At 33.8% G+C, this 18,447-nt stretch overlaps 2 protein-coding genes and 1 long non-coding RNA gene across 6 annotated transcripts in view; 2 read left to right on the top strand and 1 right to left on the bottom strand.

Annotated features, from left to right (window-relative positions):
- The first annotated feature begins 4 nt into the window (after positions 1–4).
- Positions 5–4,747, top strand: LOC106669217 (PI-PLC X domain-containing protein 3). The gene is made up of 4 exons (XM_014398537.2): positions 5–323; positions 2,317–2,482; positions 2,554–2,845; positions 3,231–4,747. Exons 1-4 carry the CDS (start codon positions 167–169, stop codon positions 3,624–3,626), a joined length of 1,011 nt encoding a protein of 336 aa, XP_014254023.1. The 5' UTR covers positions 5–166; the 3' UTR covers positions 3,627–4,747.
- A 1,505-nt stretch (positions 4,748–6,252) lies between these two features.
- On the bottom strand, positions 6,253–9,129 carry LOC106670669. Its single transcript, XR_001341107.2, has 5 exons — positions 9,045–9,129; positions 8,750–8,977; positions 7,628–7,869; positions 7,286–7,534; positions 6,253–7,213 (listed from the first exon to the last, which is right to left on the bottom strand). It is a non-coding gene; the product is annotated as an uncharacterized LOC106670669 (long non-coding RNA).
- Positions 9,130–13,839: 4,710 nt separating this feature from the next.
- The window catches only part of LOC106670654 (calcitonin gene-related peptide type 1 receptor-like), a 149,003-nt gene continuing 144,395 nt past the window's right edge, over positions 13,840–18,447 (top strand). For 2 of the 4 annotated variants that reach the window (XM_024226599.1, XM_024226600.1), the window contains exon 1: positions 13,840–13,925. The gene's annotated coding sequence lies outside the window, so the exon portion shown is untranslated. The remainder of the gene's footprint in view (positions 13,926–18,447) is intronic. The other 2 variants (XM_014401176.2, XM_014401184.2) reach the window with 1 other exon arrangement.

Here is an 18,447-nt window from a genome sequence, read left to right as displayed (position 1 = left end):
TAATTTATAGTCAGTTGTTATCTGTTATCACTTATGCGTAGTTAGTAGTGGTAGTTGTTAGTTCCTTTTAGCTTCAAGTTTTTTAAAGATATTCAAAATCAACCCCTTCAGCCTGTAAATATTCCAAATTCACCGACTCGAAGGCCTAGATTTTTTTTTCTCAAAAATGAGTATCAGAAATAAACGCTCTAAACAAGAAAATGTGATTCAACCCTTGACACAGCTCATTTCTTACATTGAAGAAACGACTATTCTGTCGGACTGGATGTCCCAGTTACCAGCTGAACGTTTCAATATACCACTCATTTACCTAGCAATACCTGGTATGTACAATTTTCAGTTGATAACAAGTTTATTGTATTTGTTCATTGCCTAAGGCTAAATTCAAATGAGTTCAAGCTGAGCAAGTCCTAAGGGTGAAGGAAAACTTGTTAAAAATCAATTCATTTAATTAGAAGCTAATCTGTGTTTAAGTCTAAAAATATCTTTAACTTTTTTCAGCAATAAAATATGTTCACATCCCCTTATCAAACTGCATAAAATCCATGCATAAACTATGACATTCCAAAGTCCATCATGTCGACATTGTTTCCTTATGACCTTGGCAACCCTAATGATTAACTTAAAAAGCTAAGTAATAAACCAATTATAAGAATTGTTTACCTCTTAATTTCTGTTACTCTATATAAAAACATATTTTTTTGTCAAAGTCAAACTTATGCTTAAAACTGACAAAATGATCATGCCACCATAAATAACCCTTACATCCCGTTAAAAATAGCTATCCAAGAAAAGTGAAAAGTATTTTAATAGAAATGTTAGATAATTTAGATTAATTTGGATGTATGTACAAGTACTTGCCCAGATATTTTCTATATCTTAACATTTTAGTAATCAACTTCCAGCTAATAACACTGTGCTCTCTTTGATAAAATGATCACGCCATCATAAATAACCCTTACATTCCTTAAAAATAGTTATAAAAAAAAAGGTGAAAAGTATTTAATAGAAAAGTTAAATAATTTATATTAAATTGGGTGTATGGTCAATAATTGCACAGATATTTTCTACATTTTAACATTTACGACGATGTTAGCCAGCTATCAGATTTTTTGCTAAGCCTAAATGATTTGACAGGTTTTTCAAAGCTTGGCGAGGCTGTTTTGAATATGTCTTTCAACATCAGAGCATCGTAGTTAAGCTTTTCACGAGCATTAGGCAGAGTTAACTCTTCAAGTTCAACACCAAATAATGTGAAGTTCTTTCTTCTAGTTACCCAACCAGTAATACATCCATGAAATCATTCTTATCACAAGTATGTTGTACTTCTTGAGAGGAAAAAAAAATTCTATTCTATTTCATCCTTCTTGATTTTCAAACCGGCAAATGTTTTGTCCAATGAGTTAAATTCAACATACTTATTGAAGGTAAGTAAGGTAAGGCAGATAGCCTTGCAAAGCTCTTTAAAGGAGAGATTTGGATCTGTATCAGAACAATAGCAAAAAATACAATAGTTTTTTTTTGAGAATCTTTTAAGGCCTTCAGTTCCTCATGGGTCAAGTCCATGCATTTATTATGAACCTGTAAATTGCACTTGAAACGCTTAAAAGTATCTTCTCCAGTTACATCACTCTGGCATTTTAGACAAGGATATGTCTAGAAGTACCATATTGAAAAACTGAGTAAGATATTCAACAAATGAAACACACAGCAAATAAACTTAGATGTACACGCAATAACCTCGCTATCAGCTTATTTTAATCAATTAATTAATTTATTTATACAGGTAAGTTCTACAAGTGTTTAACATAGATAATGGTAAGCTGCTAAAACACAACTGACTGACCGCTTAAGTGAGAGTAGGCAACCCCATGAAAAAAAAAGTGCAGATGGACCAAGGTGATAACAAGTTAAGAGAAATAAAGCTGAATGTTCCTCATTGGACCTCTTCTTTTCAGAAGAGACAATCTTGATTTGTCTGAGAATAGGACTAGAGAATAGGCTCACCCATTGCTGACTAATGGTTAGAGAACCACCTCCTCAAATGGTGTATAAAATATATTCAGGCCTGGTCAGTCAGTTGTCGGAGGTCCTAGGGACATTCCGAGAAAGTAGACAATCTGTTTTCCTTCTTACGAGCCTTTCAATTAATGAACAGGATTTAGACCATACTAGACAATGGCCTGTCTCCAGTTAAATATAACCCATAGAGGATGATCTCCTTTAATTAAAAGAAAAAAGTTCATATCTCAAAAAGTATATGTGGATGAAAACAATTTTTTTTAAAAACTTACACTTATGTTTGGTTATTAATAGGTTCTCATAATTCTCTGACTTACACTATTAAAAAATATGCCAAGTTTTCTCCTGATGTCACCTTCCTTTTTAAAAAGCCGATACCGGTTTGCATACGTCCTTTGATTTTTCGATGGTGTAAAACGCAGGATCTCAGCATTAGGCACCAACTGGAAAATGGAATTAGGTTCGTTTTTTCATATAAGTCCAATTTTCCCCCGTGATGTGCAATCTCTTAAAAATACAGTCAATTTTCAGGTACATCGATGTCAGAATTTGTACTAAACAGAAGAGCCTGGATTTGTTTATCGCACACGGAATGTACGGAGGGACGGTTAGACCAGAGCTCGAAGAGATCAACACATTTCTCAACAGCCATCCAAAAGAAGTCATTATAATTGATTTCCAACATTTCCATTCGATGGACAAAGACCACCATGATAGGCTAATTGACATAATTAAGGCTACCTTTGGCAGTAAGATCTGTCCTGTTCCACCCACCTCAGTTGAAAGCGCTACACTGAACTACATGCACTCGAACAATTACCAAGTAAGTGTGTATTCATAAAATAATATGCAACTATCAAAAAACTGTCTTAATTAAAAATTAATAATTGTGAAATTCACGCTGAGGTCTGTGAGGGAATGAAAATGATGCTTATGATACTCCTGGTTTACCTATTCTTGCCAATAGCAAGAACTGGTGCTGGAAGACTAGGATGACCAGAGTTGATCAAGTTACATAAAACTGTTTTAAATATGATGAGACTGTACTTTAAAAAATACACTTCAATTTAGCATAAAATTGTTGTGAAAATTAAATTTCTTATTTCCTATAGATGTTTCACTTTTAGGTTTTATAATTTTTTGATGTCCATTTGTTGTTGCAGGATTTATTTGTTTTAGTTTATTAAATTTTTGTGTTCATATTTCAGGTCATTATAATTTACCGTTCGAATACAATAATATGTGATATATTTTGGCGAGGCACTCAATGGCCAACGTTCTGGCCTGCGACAATGAACCCGAAAGATATGATAAATATGTGTGAAAATGCCATCAGGAGGCGCAAGTCGAGCAGTGGTCTTGTATCGCAGGGCGTCCTCACTGCAAAAGCGACCACCATCATGTGCCCGACTGGTAGCGTTAGAAAGTCATGTGCGCACAAAGCGCTCATCCCAATGATGGAGTGGCTAAATCACTGCTATAAAGACAACCTTCGTGTCAATGTTGTAATTGCTGATTTTGTCAATTATCATAACAATTTATTAATTAAGGGCGTCATATCATTGAATTATCGAGAACAGATTCCTCAATTAGAAATTGGTTAAGAAAAACGTTGCATTTTATATTCCACACAAGTTCACTTGACATAGGCTAGTATTTATTAGTATTTCTTTGCTTTAGTAGAAAAAAGAAATTTCTAATGTGCTAGATTAAAAAAAAAGTGCCTTTATGATGAAATCTTTTATCAATCATCACAATTTATTCATACAATCACACAATTTTTAAAAAATAAAATTTTAATGAATGATACACATCTTGCAAATGAACATTTATTTAAATCAAGTTTATTTCTTTAAGTAGTTATTTACCAAAAGGGGGAAAAAGGAAAAATCCCTCATGATGATATTATGCACACAATAGATATAATGTTAATAACTATATCATCACGAATGCATGTACAACATGAAAAATAATGTTTCCAAAGCCTAATTTTTGCAGATAAACTAACATGTTTAAATTGAATTGTTCCAAAAAAAATAGAAATACGATATTAAGATAAAAAACATTTTACAGTTACATATTTGAATTTTTTTCCAACTGATAAGTTGAAGTTTGTTATAAATTTTTTTTTCCTTTAAATTTTTTCATGTATAAAATTAGGTTTTGCTGTTAACAACAAACCATTCACCAAATGGCATAATTTGAATAATTAATTTATTCGACACTATAAACTAAAATTTTTTGACCTTTCCTTCCTTTTTAGTTTTATGTTGGCTGAGCGCCCAGTTCTTTTTCACATTTAGATCTTATATTTAACCTAGAAGTACTTCTCTAATGATTTATTTTGCATTGCTATTGAAAAAAATATTATTTTTATATTTACAATTTACTGTACTATTTAGTAACTTTATTTTTTTCACTATTTTTTTAATATATTAGTGATTTTTTGCCTGTAGTACTTGAATTTAGTGAATAGTGTATTGTGGCTTGACTTGAAGCTTTCCTTTATAATTATCGAATACTTAATTAAGTACTATGTCAATAAATAAATAGCTTCATACAAGTTACACATATCTCAAGTTCCTAGTTAATTTTTTTGTGTTATGAAAGCGAATAGTGAATATGTTATGCAGAATTATTGGCTGTGAGTTAATTATTATTTAAAACCAAAGTTTAATATTACCTCCAAGAAAAAAGAAAGTGACAATTTTTGCATAAGTTTTTGTTTATAATTAACAATGAAAAAGAGCAAAATGACTTTATTGTTCAAAGATAAAGTTAAATTATATTTATTTATTTACTTTAGCTTTTTGTTTTTGTAAATCAAAGCATTAAGCACATAATAAATAAAATATGCATAGCATTGTTTTTCTTTTATTCCATTAAATTTCCTTGTGAAAATAATTATATATTTGTTTTTTATATAATACAGACGAGTTTTTATTTTTTTATTTTATTTTTACATATGTAAAGTAATTCAAAGTTTTAAGAACAAAACAAACTTGAAAATTGCCTGGTAGGGAGCCTCCTAAAGAACAAATCATGATTAATAAAAGGAAAGAACTGTACTTTTTAATCTCACTCTTCAATTTTCTTCATAGGTGTTTCAGTAGATAGGGAGGATTATCTGGGATTCTAGTGGAATGTGAAGTCCCAAGAAATTCCGTTCAAGTAGACAGATGGCAGTGAAGTTAATTTATTTGCTCTTAGTTGCATTTGTTTTAATTTTCCACTTTTTCAACGGATGAGGCACTGCAAATGGTTCTGAAGGAGTGCAGGACAAGATGAATGGGCAAGATTTTTTTTGGGAGGATAGGAATGCAAGTTGTATATGGTATAAATGAGAGGTCCAAGAATGCCCCCTTGCAGGACCAGCTTTGATAGGACAGAGGATATCGCTGTACGATTTTACAATGAGGTAGTAGGATGGACTTCAGCTTTCACAGAAGGATCGGGTGTTAAATCTTGTCAAAGACTTGAGGAATGTCAATGGCCACATGGACAACACTTTTGTTTGAGGAGGGTGACAAGACGTCCACAACGCGATAGCATTGATGGATTGTGGATTTTTGGAGGAGGTCAAAACACAAAATTCATCAAGAACACACTTACCTCTAATGAAGAACATGGTTTTCTTCAAAATTTTCATTGTTTTTGTAATTTCGATACAGTAAAATGAAAAGGAAAATAGTTATATTACAGGAGGATGAATGTGGAAGCAATAAGGTTGGAATTTTCACTGTAAAAAAATCTATTAATTTTTAATGAAAAAAAGGGAACTTCAATAAATCAATCCCTCTATGCCAAACACAATGTATGTCAACCCATCGCTGAGTGGTTGAGCTCTCCTTAATTAAATGAAACTCATCTGATATGGAACTTTTTTTCATTCAGGCTCTTTTTTTAAAGTTTATACAGTTTTATATACATATCAATGTAAATTACACTTTTAATTAATCAAATCTTAATTAAAAGTTAATTCAATTTTTTAAATTAATATATTGTTAGAACAATTATTATATTTTCTGTTTGTTTTTAAAATAAAATTATTGTTTACTCTTCATTCTTCTTCCTCCATTAGCTTAGAAATCTAAAGCAATTACAATTGTTGAATAATTGCTACTTGAGCTTTATATTATCAATTTATATAAAAATAAAAATACAATTTAAATTACAATTTCATAAATTATTTAAAAGGCTTATGCTTGTAAGTCTTGTCACAATCTTTGCACACACCGCGTTTCCTATTTAACAGGTTGACCCGTTTGTTTTTAGTTATACTTTAGAAAACGTTTTGCAACCCGTCTGGAAAATTAGAATCTGTTTCCGAGATTAGCTTCGAGAGGGCTAATCCTAATCGTCTGCATCATCTCATAGATGTTGCTCACCGAAATCCCTGGCTAATTAGTCAGCCTGGCTTCGCTCATCCGCCGTAATTGCGTTAATTCACTTTCTGGAGCTTTTGCCCGATTTATGAATAAATTCGGCAAACGCTCGGAATATTCCATGTTGATTATAACACAGAATAAATTCCTCGCGAGTTATGAAAATTTAGGCTAACCAAAGGATTCGATTTTGTCGACGATTGCAATTCATTTTTGGCTGATTTCTTTCCACCATTTTTCAGACCATTTCATAACGCCATCATTAGAAAAGACTTTAATGGAAAAAATACACAAAATTGCAGTTTATTTCTTCCATTTTTCTTCTTTGCCCAGAAGGTCAGAAGCAGAAAATATCTCGCATCAAACTCCTTTGTTTGCAGGTGGGAGGTCAGACCCAAGAGCATCAAGTTTGTCACATCATTTATGAAGTTCGTATTCAATTCTATTCAAGTAGACCATTTTCTGTCGATATTTGCAATTAATTTCTTAATTTGTAAATAGTAGTTGACAAAATTGACGTTTTAAACTTTCGGTTCTTTAGGATGTGTTTGTCTGTTTGACCTTCGCCATGAACTGTTTGTAAACGCCCTTTTCATCACCCGTCTACTAATCTTGAAAGTAAATGATCTTTATTTATAACCGAATCAAAAAAGAAACCAAAGAAACAAAAGGAATTCGGTAAATAGACTAGTGGAATTTCTCGTTGTGTACATGTACGATGTTAGACGCGTGTAGGCATTTCGCTGTTAATGGATGCCCGCGTGTTGTCTCTCGCACTCGTCCCGTTTGGAATAATTATCTTCACGCTAAATCAAAAATATTGTAAACATTTACTTTTTTCCTGGGGGTCTCCATTTCTTTTAATGTGACCTAAATACCTTTCGATACCTCGGAAAGTGCACTAATTGTAAGGAAGTTGAGTCCTCTTCGATTCTTTAGGCATCGCATTTCCGAAGAGACTGTGCCTTTTCCGGGCTAATGCCTTGCCTCACATAGGGTATGTTACGATGTATCTGCTTTCTCATGACAAAGTTGGCAGATTTCTGTCTTAGTTTTTCCATTTTTTTAAAGTTATGATTAAATGGGCAATGACCGTGTAAAGGGCTACAATTTTCCTCAATTCTTGCCTGCTGAGAAAGAGGTAGATTTTTGTTTACCTAGTTGTGATGTTAAGGAACTTATTTAATCGTTTTGCACCCTTAGCAGACCCATCTCCTTACCGTGTTTCGTTTTCCCAGGAGTTGAGATATCTTAGATATTCCCAGACAAGCTGGAATTGAAGGTGGATCAATTCCAAGTGGAATTTTAAGGCCTTCTGTGCTGCTTGGCTATCTAGAATACATATCTGTGAACCTGTTAAGTCCTTTATTTATTCATTTTCCGTATAAATAATTCCTTCATTTATTCCGTATTTCTTGTACACAGAGCTCTATTGAATTACTTCCCATGTATGTCGCATGAGCTATAAAGTAAATAAAACAGGAAACAGCGAAAATGTCAATAAATCAAATGATTTTGCGAATGGGTTTCTACATAGAAAAATAATAAATAAATAGTGTCGGATTAATAAACAGGTCGGAGGAGAAAGAGCTGTGTTTGGAAGGAACCGTTAATTGTCGTACCAAATTAGTTGGAATAGCTACATGGCATTTTTATGAAATCATCACACCATTGGAAATTCCACATAGAAACCAGTTTCAGAACCTATATTGTAAAAAATTAAGTGTCAGCTTTCACCGTAGGAACATTTTGAACATGAGTAGACAAATTGGGTAAATTGAATTAAGTGTACATGAGAAGAGAGAGAGATGGAGAGAGAGCGAGAGAGAGAGAGAGAGAGAGAGAGAGAGAGAGAGAGAGAGAGAGAGAGAGAAAGAGAGAGAGAGCGAGAGAGGGAGTGAGTGAGAGTGAGAAGAAGAGAGAGAGAGACACACACACAGACAGACAGACAAATATAAAAAAAGATGTAGACAATGCAAATGAAAGAGACTGAGTGAAACGGAGAGAGAGTGTGAGAGAGAGAGAGGACAGAGAGAAAGAGAGTGAGAGAGAGGGTGAGAGAAGGAGACAGAGCAAGAGAGAGAGATGGAGAGAAAGAGCTAATGAACGCCCAATTTTTGACACATTTTTGTAATTTGTTTTTTGTTTGTTTTTCCTTTAATACAATTAATGTAAAACAAGGTAAAAATACAGGACAATGGTTGTTAACACAGTTGGTATCCAAATCAGTTTTAATTATTTGCCATTAATTATTGCTTGCATCGGGAGAAATTTGGAAGGCTCTGGGAGTTAAAAATGAATAAATGGGCACTATAACCAAAATAACACAGACTAATAATTACTGAACATGCTGAAACACTGTCAAATCCAAGCAGCGGGTTGAATTTAACAAGTGTACGAAAGAGTAATGGCAGAGGACTCGGCTTAGTCCAAATTTGTATATTCAGGTCCACCTATTCAAGAGACAGCACTGGAGCCGGACAATCAACATGTCATCTTCAGTGGGTGTCAGATAGCCGGAAGTAGCACCGTCCTTTTATGTAGTTTACCGATGGCGTCGAACTCCAGACCTACAGAAAATCAATCAAGAATATTTGCTTATATAATTTAAAAACCACTTAATCGTCATGGAATTACATTAAGTTAACATGATAAATAAAATAGAATAAATTTTAAAGTTAAAAGTTAAAGTTAAAAAGTTGTCTAGAATAATGTGGATATTTAGTGTTTATTCCTTTATCTAAACGAATAAAATCACCTGCTAACCATTTGGCATTGAATACTCTAATAAAGAAAAAAAAAATGATTGCTATAACAACTGTTCTAATGAATAAGTAGAAAGATTTCAGTTTTAGAAATCTATTTTCCCGAAAAAATTTTACATTGAAAAAATTTTGATGAAAATCCCCAAGGGGTTTACTTTTAAAATTTTTAGTTGCGTGCCTAAACCAACAATTTCTTGAAAATTATTTGGAGGTCGTGAGATGCGGTCTAGTGTGACTTAGGTTTTAGAAAAACATTTTCTGTATCGTGCCAGCGTTTCGATCTTTATTGAGATCATCTTCAGGGTCTGGGATTTATAAACACTGCTTAAATTTTACAAATCATGTAGGATGTGAAAACAATGAATTTATACATTGCTAGAAAATTTTAGATTAAAAAAAAATTATTTTACTACTTTAAATCTAATTTTTTTTAAATCTAAAATTTTCTAGCATTGTATAAATTCATTTTTTTCACAGCCTACATGTATTTATAAAATTTAAATAATTTTAGTTAATATTAATTTTAACAATTTTAGTTATTAATTATTTAAGCAATTAACAAACAGGGCCAAATCCCAGGCTCTGAAGATGATCTCAATAAAGATCGAAACGTTGACACGATAAAGAAAATGTTTTTCTAAAACCCACGTCACACCAGACCGCATCTCACGACCTTCAAATAATCATCAAGTAACGGTCATCAAACACGACTCAAATTTCTTGAAAGTTGTCTCAAGGTCTACTGATTGTATATTAACAATTAAGCTACGTTCGTTTGTTTTGAAATTTCATATTTTTCTTGGCTACCGAGGAAATCCCCTGGGGTTCCAGGTTTCCCCATTAGTATGATATTTGAAAAATAATTCATGGTAACAACTCTTCGCAGAATGTAAAATGTACAGACAGTTTAAATTTATATGTTGATACAGTTTTAAATTGTCAATTAACAAGAGAACAAGAGTGTTTGATTTTTGTTGTCAATCTTCGTCTTCTAACCATATCCTGAAGAAATTTGGTGAGTTGAAATGCTTTCGATTCCAAAATTTAAACGGTTTCTGTCCTATCATTTCATTATTCAGAAAGGTTTAATAGATGTTGACACCCAGGAATCCTTATCAAAGAATGTTGCACAATGTGAAGAAGAGTACTGAACGGGTAAAAGTGCACTTTGTTTGACGTTGACTGTCAACTTACAAAAATTCAAAATAAATTAATTCGACCGGGGCGAAATGAAGACCGGAACTCAGGGAGGGAAAAAGTAGACCAACAATTTCACCTATTTGGGAATAATTTTAATACCTCAGCTAAAGTATAAGAAAACATTTTCAGGGAAAAGCAACGAAAAGCAAATTTGCTTTAGGGGTCTAAGTGGAAATAGAAATGGAAAATTATGGAAATTATACATTTGTCAACAAACTATAGAGTATTTGATGCATCTTTAAGAATGTTATGTGCTATTCATCAAAAACCTGGGTGTACAACGACTACGCAGACATTGAATAGTCCAAAAATATTTCCTAAAAAGTCTTTAATTTGTCCAAGAATTGCCCTGATTATTTGGTATCTAGAAACAGTAAAACACCTTATTTTTTTCATAACATCCAACTACACGTAAACTTTGTTAACATAACACTCAGTCTCAAAGCTTAAACGTTACTTAACGGAATACTTCATCCAACAAAACATATTTTGGTTCAAAGAAATGAAATCCCTTTGTTTACAAATATATCTAATTCATATTTTTGTAAGACTCCCACGCTTCTTTGGCCTATTGGCCAGGACAGTTTGCACTTTCATTTTCTTTGTATAATGCCCTTTGAGGAGAGACAGTTGGAAAGCTTCCTTACAGCAAGCAATGGGATGATAGGCGAGACTGCCAGGGTTTCTGATGATGGGCAGAAAAAGAAAAAAACAAAACGAAACGTAAATGAACAAACGTGAAAAAAATGAACCCGTATAAAAACCACGTGTTTCTTGGTCTAACCCTATTTTAAAGAAAATCCTTTTTAGGAAAATTAAAAATGTAAGTACAAAAGATGTACTTTAAAAAAAAAATGTACATGAAATACTTTACATGAAATGGGGGTAGGACTTAAACATTAAGATGGGTAGGAAAAAATTGTGTTTTCCACAATTTCCTATTGTGGAAAAGACAATTTAAAAACTTTACACGAAACATGAAAATCGACCTTTAGAAACGCGCAATTCAATAAGCGAGCTCTGACAAAATTGTACAACACGTACAAAATTTAACAATAGGGCGAGGGTAAATAAGCTATGAAAAGAAAAATGCTTTGATTGATTAGCCTTTCCATTTCGTATGATTGTACAGCTAAAAAATATTGGAAAATAATTTGGTGGAAATGTAAAATAACTTTAAATCGTAGAAAATTTAATCTTTCGTAATCGCTTTAATTATATTTAAGTTTTTGTCTTAACTGTTAGCTTCTAACAGAAAAAAAAGTAAAAATATAATGGGTGTCAACCTGAATTTGAACGTTTTCTTGCTAACAGAAAAAATTTGAAATTTCACACACACACACACACACACACACACACACACACACACACACACACACACACACATATATATATATATATATATATATATATATATATATATACANTGTATGTATTGTCAATTTTATTGTGTCCTATAAACCTCAATCCCCTAAAATTTTCCACAAAATATATTGTTTCTTAATTTTATATTAACAATAAAATTTTTTGATTTTTTTATCTTTGGCCCAACAAATATGAAAGACTTAGAAGAAAGGCGCACAATCCCGAAGTCGATTTGTAAATAAATTATGATTATGTAATTATATGCACGGTGTCCTTTTTAGAAGGCCCGACTGAATTTCTCTTGAACCAATGACGCTATCAATATTTTATTTTTTAGTCTAGTTACAAATTTTTTTTGGAAAAAAATTATACGGGATACCTCAGGCTCAGTTCAACTTCTACGTTTCAAATACGACCCTATACATCCTCATAGGTAATTTTAAAGGATCTTTTACCCGGAAAAAAATGGTGCAATCGGATTTTAAATAGGTCAAAAAATGACAAAGCTATGGTAAAAAGATACCGGAATTCCCTCTCTTAAATTTTAGAAGGGTTTTATATTAAAAAAAGATTAGGAGATGTACTCCGGACAATTTTAAGCCATACCACTCTCATCTTTTCCAGGGACTTCGGGACTATGGTTATGACAGGAGTCTAACGTTTCTTGCACAAATGTCCATTTGGGAGGCTGAAGAAAACAATTCTTCCATACACCCTATGGACTAATGAATCCAAGTTCACTCTAATGGCATAATAAACCATTGGAATTTTCGAACGTGGGCAGAGGAAAATCCGACAATTTCGTACTCTTGTCATCATCAGGTCATATGAGCGTTTGGCGTGGACTTCTCAGAAATAAATTAATTGGGCCTTATTTCTACGAACGTGGTGCTATGCTAACAATGGTACTCAGTTTCTTAATCTTTTTGAGGAAGGTTTTACCAAACAATTAGATGATGTTCCCTCTGCAACAACGACAAAGAATGATCTCCAGCTTGATGGATGCCCCCACACAATTTTTTGCAGGTGAGACGTTATTTGAATCGTCACTTCCGGGATAGGTGGATGGCCCGATCTGTTGGCCTCCTCGGTCATCCGATTTAGCTCCACTTGACTATTTTCTGTTAGGCCATTTTAAAAAAAAGTCTAGCCAATCATAACCCAGCAACCTAAGTTGAACAACTGCACCAAAGGATAGAAATTGCTTGTTAATCCATCTCTCCTGACTATCGCTCTGAGCACCGGTGAAGGGTGATTAAAAAAAGCAAATTTTTGCATCTTCACGCAAGGCAGGTAGTTCGAACATGAAATGTGATTAATAAATAGCAAACCAATTTTTTTTCTTCAAACCTTCCATCATAACTTTGTCATTTTTCGACCAATTTAAAATCCTATTGCACCAATGTTTTCAGTATAAAAAAATCTCCAAAACGGTATGTCAGGATGTTATTTAAAATGTTGAAGTTGAACAATTTTTTGTTTTTTTGCCTGAGGTACCCTGTATAATTTTTCACCCAAAAAGGCAAAATTTGAAACTAGACTAAAAAATATTAAAGTCGTATCTTTTGTTTTTTGATAGCGTCATTGGTTCAAGAGGAATTCAGCCGGGTCTTCTAAAAAGGACACCCTGTATACAACTGTATAATCATAATTCATTTACAAATCGATTTCGGGATCTTACGCCTTTCTTTTAAGTCTTTTATATTTCCTGGACCAAAGTGGAAAACAAATCAGAAAATTTTATTGTTAATATAAAATTAAGAAACAGTAGATTTTGTAGCAAATTTTAAGGGATTGAGGTTTGGGACACAAAAATATAAAAAAATGATTGGCGCTATAGTGACAACTGTGTTCTGATGGAAGTACCTGACTCCTTAGAAGGTACTTTTTTCATATTTCACAAATGAAATAGAAGAAAGGCTTTTAATCGTCGTACAAAATGTTCTGCTCGTTTTTTTTACAAAGCACTTGAACCAGGCATAGACCGTCTGCCGAATCGCTTTCCACAGACCAGCTCCGAATATAGTATAAAGTCCGTAAAACGGTGAAAGTTCGACTCTCGAAGATCGTGTATCGTCGAAAAGGGCGCAACAGTTGTCCGGAGGCGTGGGGGTCGAAGAGGCCCTGAGTTGCGCTCTGCCTCGGACTGGTTCAGTCAGAACTTTGAGTCCAACGAATCAACAACCAGGTGAGTTGTTATCCAAAGTGCAGATCCTCGTATTCTGGGTGATCGAACATGTACTAAAATTAAATCCAACGTGGGACGGGAACCCGCCTAAACTACTAACATTAAAAAAAGTACGCCTAAAAAAACCTATGTATAGAAAAGTCAAATATAAAATTTGGTGGGCAGTGCAACAAGACATTAGATTTGAATGTGTACAACTTTATTAATTACATTTATAATCCAAAATGTAATTTTTCTGTAGTGAAAAAAACAACAAAATAATATTCCAAAAATATTATAAATTCTTTTAATCCTTGAATAATAACATTGGAGATGAATTCTTAACGTTCACCCATTCGAATTTTCTTTCGACCTTATGTATGACTCTTGTAGGTTGTTGGGTAAAAAACCGTATTGTAAGGATATAAAAATATACGGTCAAAATAAAGAAAATTATATTCAAGTCAGATAAAAAAATTAGGCACAGGTTCAATATTCACATATGTGTTTTTCTAATCAATTTTATCAGTCAAACAACCAGACTCCTGTCATTAGAATTTCTATTTTTTTCCCTCTTTATGTGTATATAATTGCGAATATAAAGGAATACTGACACATACTCGTGATACACACACACACACACACACACACACACACACACACACACACACACACACACACACACACACACACACACACACACACACACACACACACACACATTTATGAAGAGAAAACACCTAGATTTTCAGAAATGAAGGTGTATTAACCCAACCAAATTTAAAATTGACAAAAGTTTAGTCATTTTATGCCAATGGCTTCTATGTTATTTTATCATTAATACTGTTATTAGTGTACTAAAACAATAAAAAGTTTAGTGCATATTCGTCTAAACTCTAGTAAGTTTAAATAAATGACGTCCTGAAATACATTGATTTTTACCACAAATATTAATACATCCAATTTATATTAGATTGTCATAAATAGCATTCGGTCATAACAAAATAAATAAAATAGGAAATTAGTTGTGAGTAAGGTCGTACGGTTGATGTGACCAAAATGACTAGTGACGATTAAATTTTGAATTGTTCAATTATTTCAAGCACACTGACAACTGTGCTTAATCCCTTAAGCTTACAAATTAAAAGAAACCTTCAAATTCATTTAATGTTACAATTTTTGATTTTACCATTTGAAAAATGGTTTACCATAGGCCGTACTACCACATAACTGTCAATAGGCATCCAAACTTAATTAAGAACGCAAGTACCTTAAGCATTTTTTATAACGATTAACTTTAAGCAGGCAATGCTCCCAGTACTTTGCGTTATGGTAAATAAAATTTACTAATGAGAAAACGATCTGATTTTAAAATTCCCAATTTATCTGACCAGGCTGCAAATGCAGAACTGCATTTTAGCCGTCGAGGTGATCTATAAAAAAACGTTCCTTTCGCCTTTTTCGACTCAGTGAAGTTGAAATTTAGTCGTTCTATATTTAGACACCTTTTGTAGGAGCGATAACAGTGTCGAAAATCCAGAAGCGCCCACCTATCATTTTATAAATTGGGCTCAAACTTAAATCAAACCGTTAAGGAAATTTGAGATGTAGAGTCAAAACGCGATATTTCCTTATATTCGCCTCTCAAGTCGAATCTGAAGCGGAATACACTTGTGCCTTCATGATTTCGTCATTTTCGACGTACGTGCATATACAATGTTTTATGTCAATCGTAAATAAACAAAAGTCCGATAAAGGTGTGGGCTGTGTCCCAAGGGATCAAAGAACGCGAAACGGTCAATACCGGCCGACGTTGAACGCCATAATTTTACCATTGCATATGTAAAATACAGGGTTTCCGTGGTGAATTGCGGTCTCATCCTTTATTCTGGAGGTGGAAGGCAAAATTCAAATTGCATTCCTCTTTCATTTAGATGGTAGATTTCATGAAAATTCAATTTTATGATATTTTATGGATAACCTAAAATTTTGAAATAGACCACCTACGTTTTTAATTCATTTATGAAAGTGTGTCAATTTTCAAGAAAACCGAAGGAACATGAAAACGCAGCGAGGTTTGTTTAGATCCTATGAATTTTTTAAGTTTGTGGATACGGTTTTCAATTTTTCTTTTTTAATAAAACAAACGTGAATATAAAATAAACACTATTATTTAAATTAAATCCAATTAAATAATAAATTTTTTATTTCTTGTTGTCACTCATAGTGCCGATTATTGTTAGGCCTAAATTGTTAAAAAAAAAGTCAACACGTCCAGTAGACCACTAAATCGGCCTTAACTCGGGAGAAAGTCGATAGCTGTGAAACCTACATGTTTTCTGGGAGAGCGGTGAACGAAAAAAGTTAAATTTAAATTTAAGATTGTTATTATTTAAATTTCAACATATTATTATTTTTTTCCTGGTGAGTGTACGCCCTAACACCAGGGAGTTTATTTAAATACTTGCTCCATTAATAATATTACATGTAAGGGGCGTCGGTGGCCGCAACGGTTTAGGCGTTGACACGGCGCTCATCACTGTAAGGTAAAGGGCCCGGGTTCGAATCTAGCGGCCCTGCATTCGAACCCGACATACTTACAATATTGATATTGTTACATGATATGATATGTTATGTGTATGTTATTTGATATGTAGGTTGATATGATCTCTGCTGGTACGAACCCTCGTTAAAAAACAAAAAGAAAAAAATTACATTTATGATATCGATTAATAGTTTTTAAACAATACTTTAAACAAAAAAGACAACAAGAAAATGAATAATAAATCAAAAGTAATCAAACTCAATTGTAAAACAAAAAAGAAGATTTTCTACACTAGAAAGAAAAGTTTTTAATTGTTCAGAAAAATAAAAATGGCATTCACTAAGTACCCAAAACACGACAGTATCTTGGCTTTGCCTGAAGCCAACGTAAGCCTTGAGTTACCATACTTTCGCACTCCAGCATTTGAGGTGGTGCTTGACTGCATGACTGCGTCAACCTTGCGTTTTTAGGTGAAGCATCCGAAGGCGGGAAGATACAGCTGGAACAAACTTCTTTGTTTGTTGGTGAGTGGTGCTACTCCATAAATCCTCCCACGCCTCCAGGCCGTGCGCACCTATCTTCTTCTTGACTGTATCAAGAGGAACCCTGGTTAGAAGAGATGCAGATGATTAATTCGGGAAGAAGCCTTAGCCATCCGATCCGCGAGTTCATTCCTTGAAAACCCAACATCCGCTTTAACACACGAGAAAGAAATCGTGTAACTACGCTCAATTTTACGCAACGTGCATATTATTTTTTCTATGAGCGGCAATTGTACCTGCGTGTTAAGCAGGGAGTCAAGGGTGATCCTAATATCAGCCGCGATTCGAACCTTGGTCGCCTGATGACAATGACGTTCCACCCATTCCATGGCTTTGGCTATTGCCAGTTGTTCAGCGCGTGCGTATGTGTATGTGGGTGGGTGAGTTGAAAACCCTTGTTCAGCTTTGAATTGTACACTTCAGTGTCACGAATCAAATAAACGCTGTACATTTTAAATTTCCCCAATAATTTTAGGAAGACATGACATACTGAACCTTCCTTCTTTAAACTCTCGACGTTTCATGCTAAATCATATTTTCTTTTTCCAATTGCTAAATACTTATATTGATTTATCTTCTGTACTTATGGCAAAAAGGAGGGAAAACTCATAAGGTGGGGTTGAGATAGGAAGTTGATGTCCGAGTGGATCGAGGTAACGATAGCTCAAGTGGTAGAGCAGCGGCGTATCTAGCCGAAGATCGTGGGTTCGAATCCCGCTCGTTCCATTAACTTTTTTTCATCTCAACTAAAAATCTTAATTAATTGTAATAATTTATGTTTACATTCCTTTTTTTACACTTATGCATTACAATATCTTACATGTATCTTACTTCAAGCGATACTTACCTATTCAGTAGCCATCTCCTAATTGATTTCATAACCTTATCTACTTACCAGCGAGAGATCAGACGACCGATTATAACGTACATAATATGGGAGATTTATGGGCCGACAAAGAGCTGTAATCGCCGTCCGTCTGCGTGCTTGTAATTCTTTTTCTGTTCTTTCACGTTTATTTTTTTAACTTCAGTCATTTGCGTCTCTTCATCTTGTTACTGACTTTCTACTTTTATGATTACTACGCCGTTATCCTAAAATGCTAGCCTCTACGTTTGGGGTCGGTTGTACTTGATATTCCAACGACACCGGTATCCCAACACCACAAAAGAAATCTGGTCACATCCACTCCCCAGGATTACTCGATATTCCTCGGGGCGGGGTTAAAATTTTCCTTTCCTTTCACGTTAATAAATTACATTCGTTCTAATAAATTAACTGAACAATAGAAAGACTCAAAAAGTAGGCTAAGCTGGTCTTGGATTCATATTACTTTCGTGCTCACTTCCTCAATCTTCTCTCATTCGCTCTCTCTCCCTCTCTTTCATTTTTTTGGGTTTAGTCCTCAGCTTTTTCCTCATGAAAGTCTTTGGACAAAGATGACTCCCAGCTATTTTG

The sequence above is a fragment of the Cimex lectularius genome, unplaced genomic scaffold (assembly GCF_000648675.2).
Source record: "Cimex lectularius strain Harlan isolate CLEC.00 unplaced genomic scaffold, Clec_2.1 scaffold85, whole genome shotgun sequence".
In the NCBI taxonomy this organism is placed as follows: domain Eukaryota; kingdom Metazoa; phylum Arthropoda; class Insecta; order Hemiptera; family Cimicidae; genus Cimex; species Cimex lectularius.
Note: the sequence above shows the minus strand (reverse complement) of the source record. Positions and strands in the feature narration are given on the sequence as shown.

Coding starts and splice junctions, on each gene's coding strand:
- LOC106669217 (XM_014398537.2), top strand. CDS start 167: ATGAGTATCAGAAATAAACGCTCTAAACAAGAAAATGTGATTCAACCC. Junction 324..2,316: donor CATTTACCTAGCAATACCTG/GTATGTACAATT, acceptor GGTTATTAATAG/GTTCTCATAATTCTCTGACT. Junction 2,846..3,230: donor TGCACTCGAACAATTACCAA/GTAAGTGTGTAT, acceptor TTCATATTTCAG/GTCATTATAATTTACCGTTC.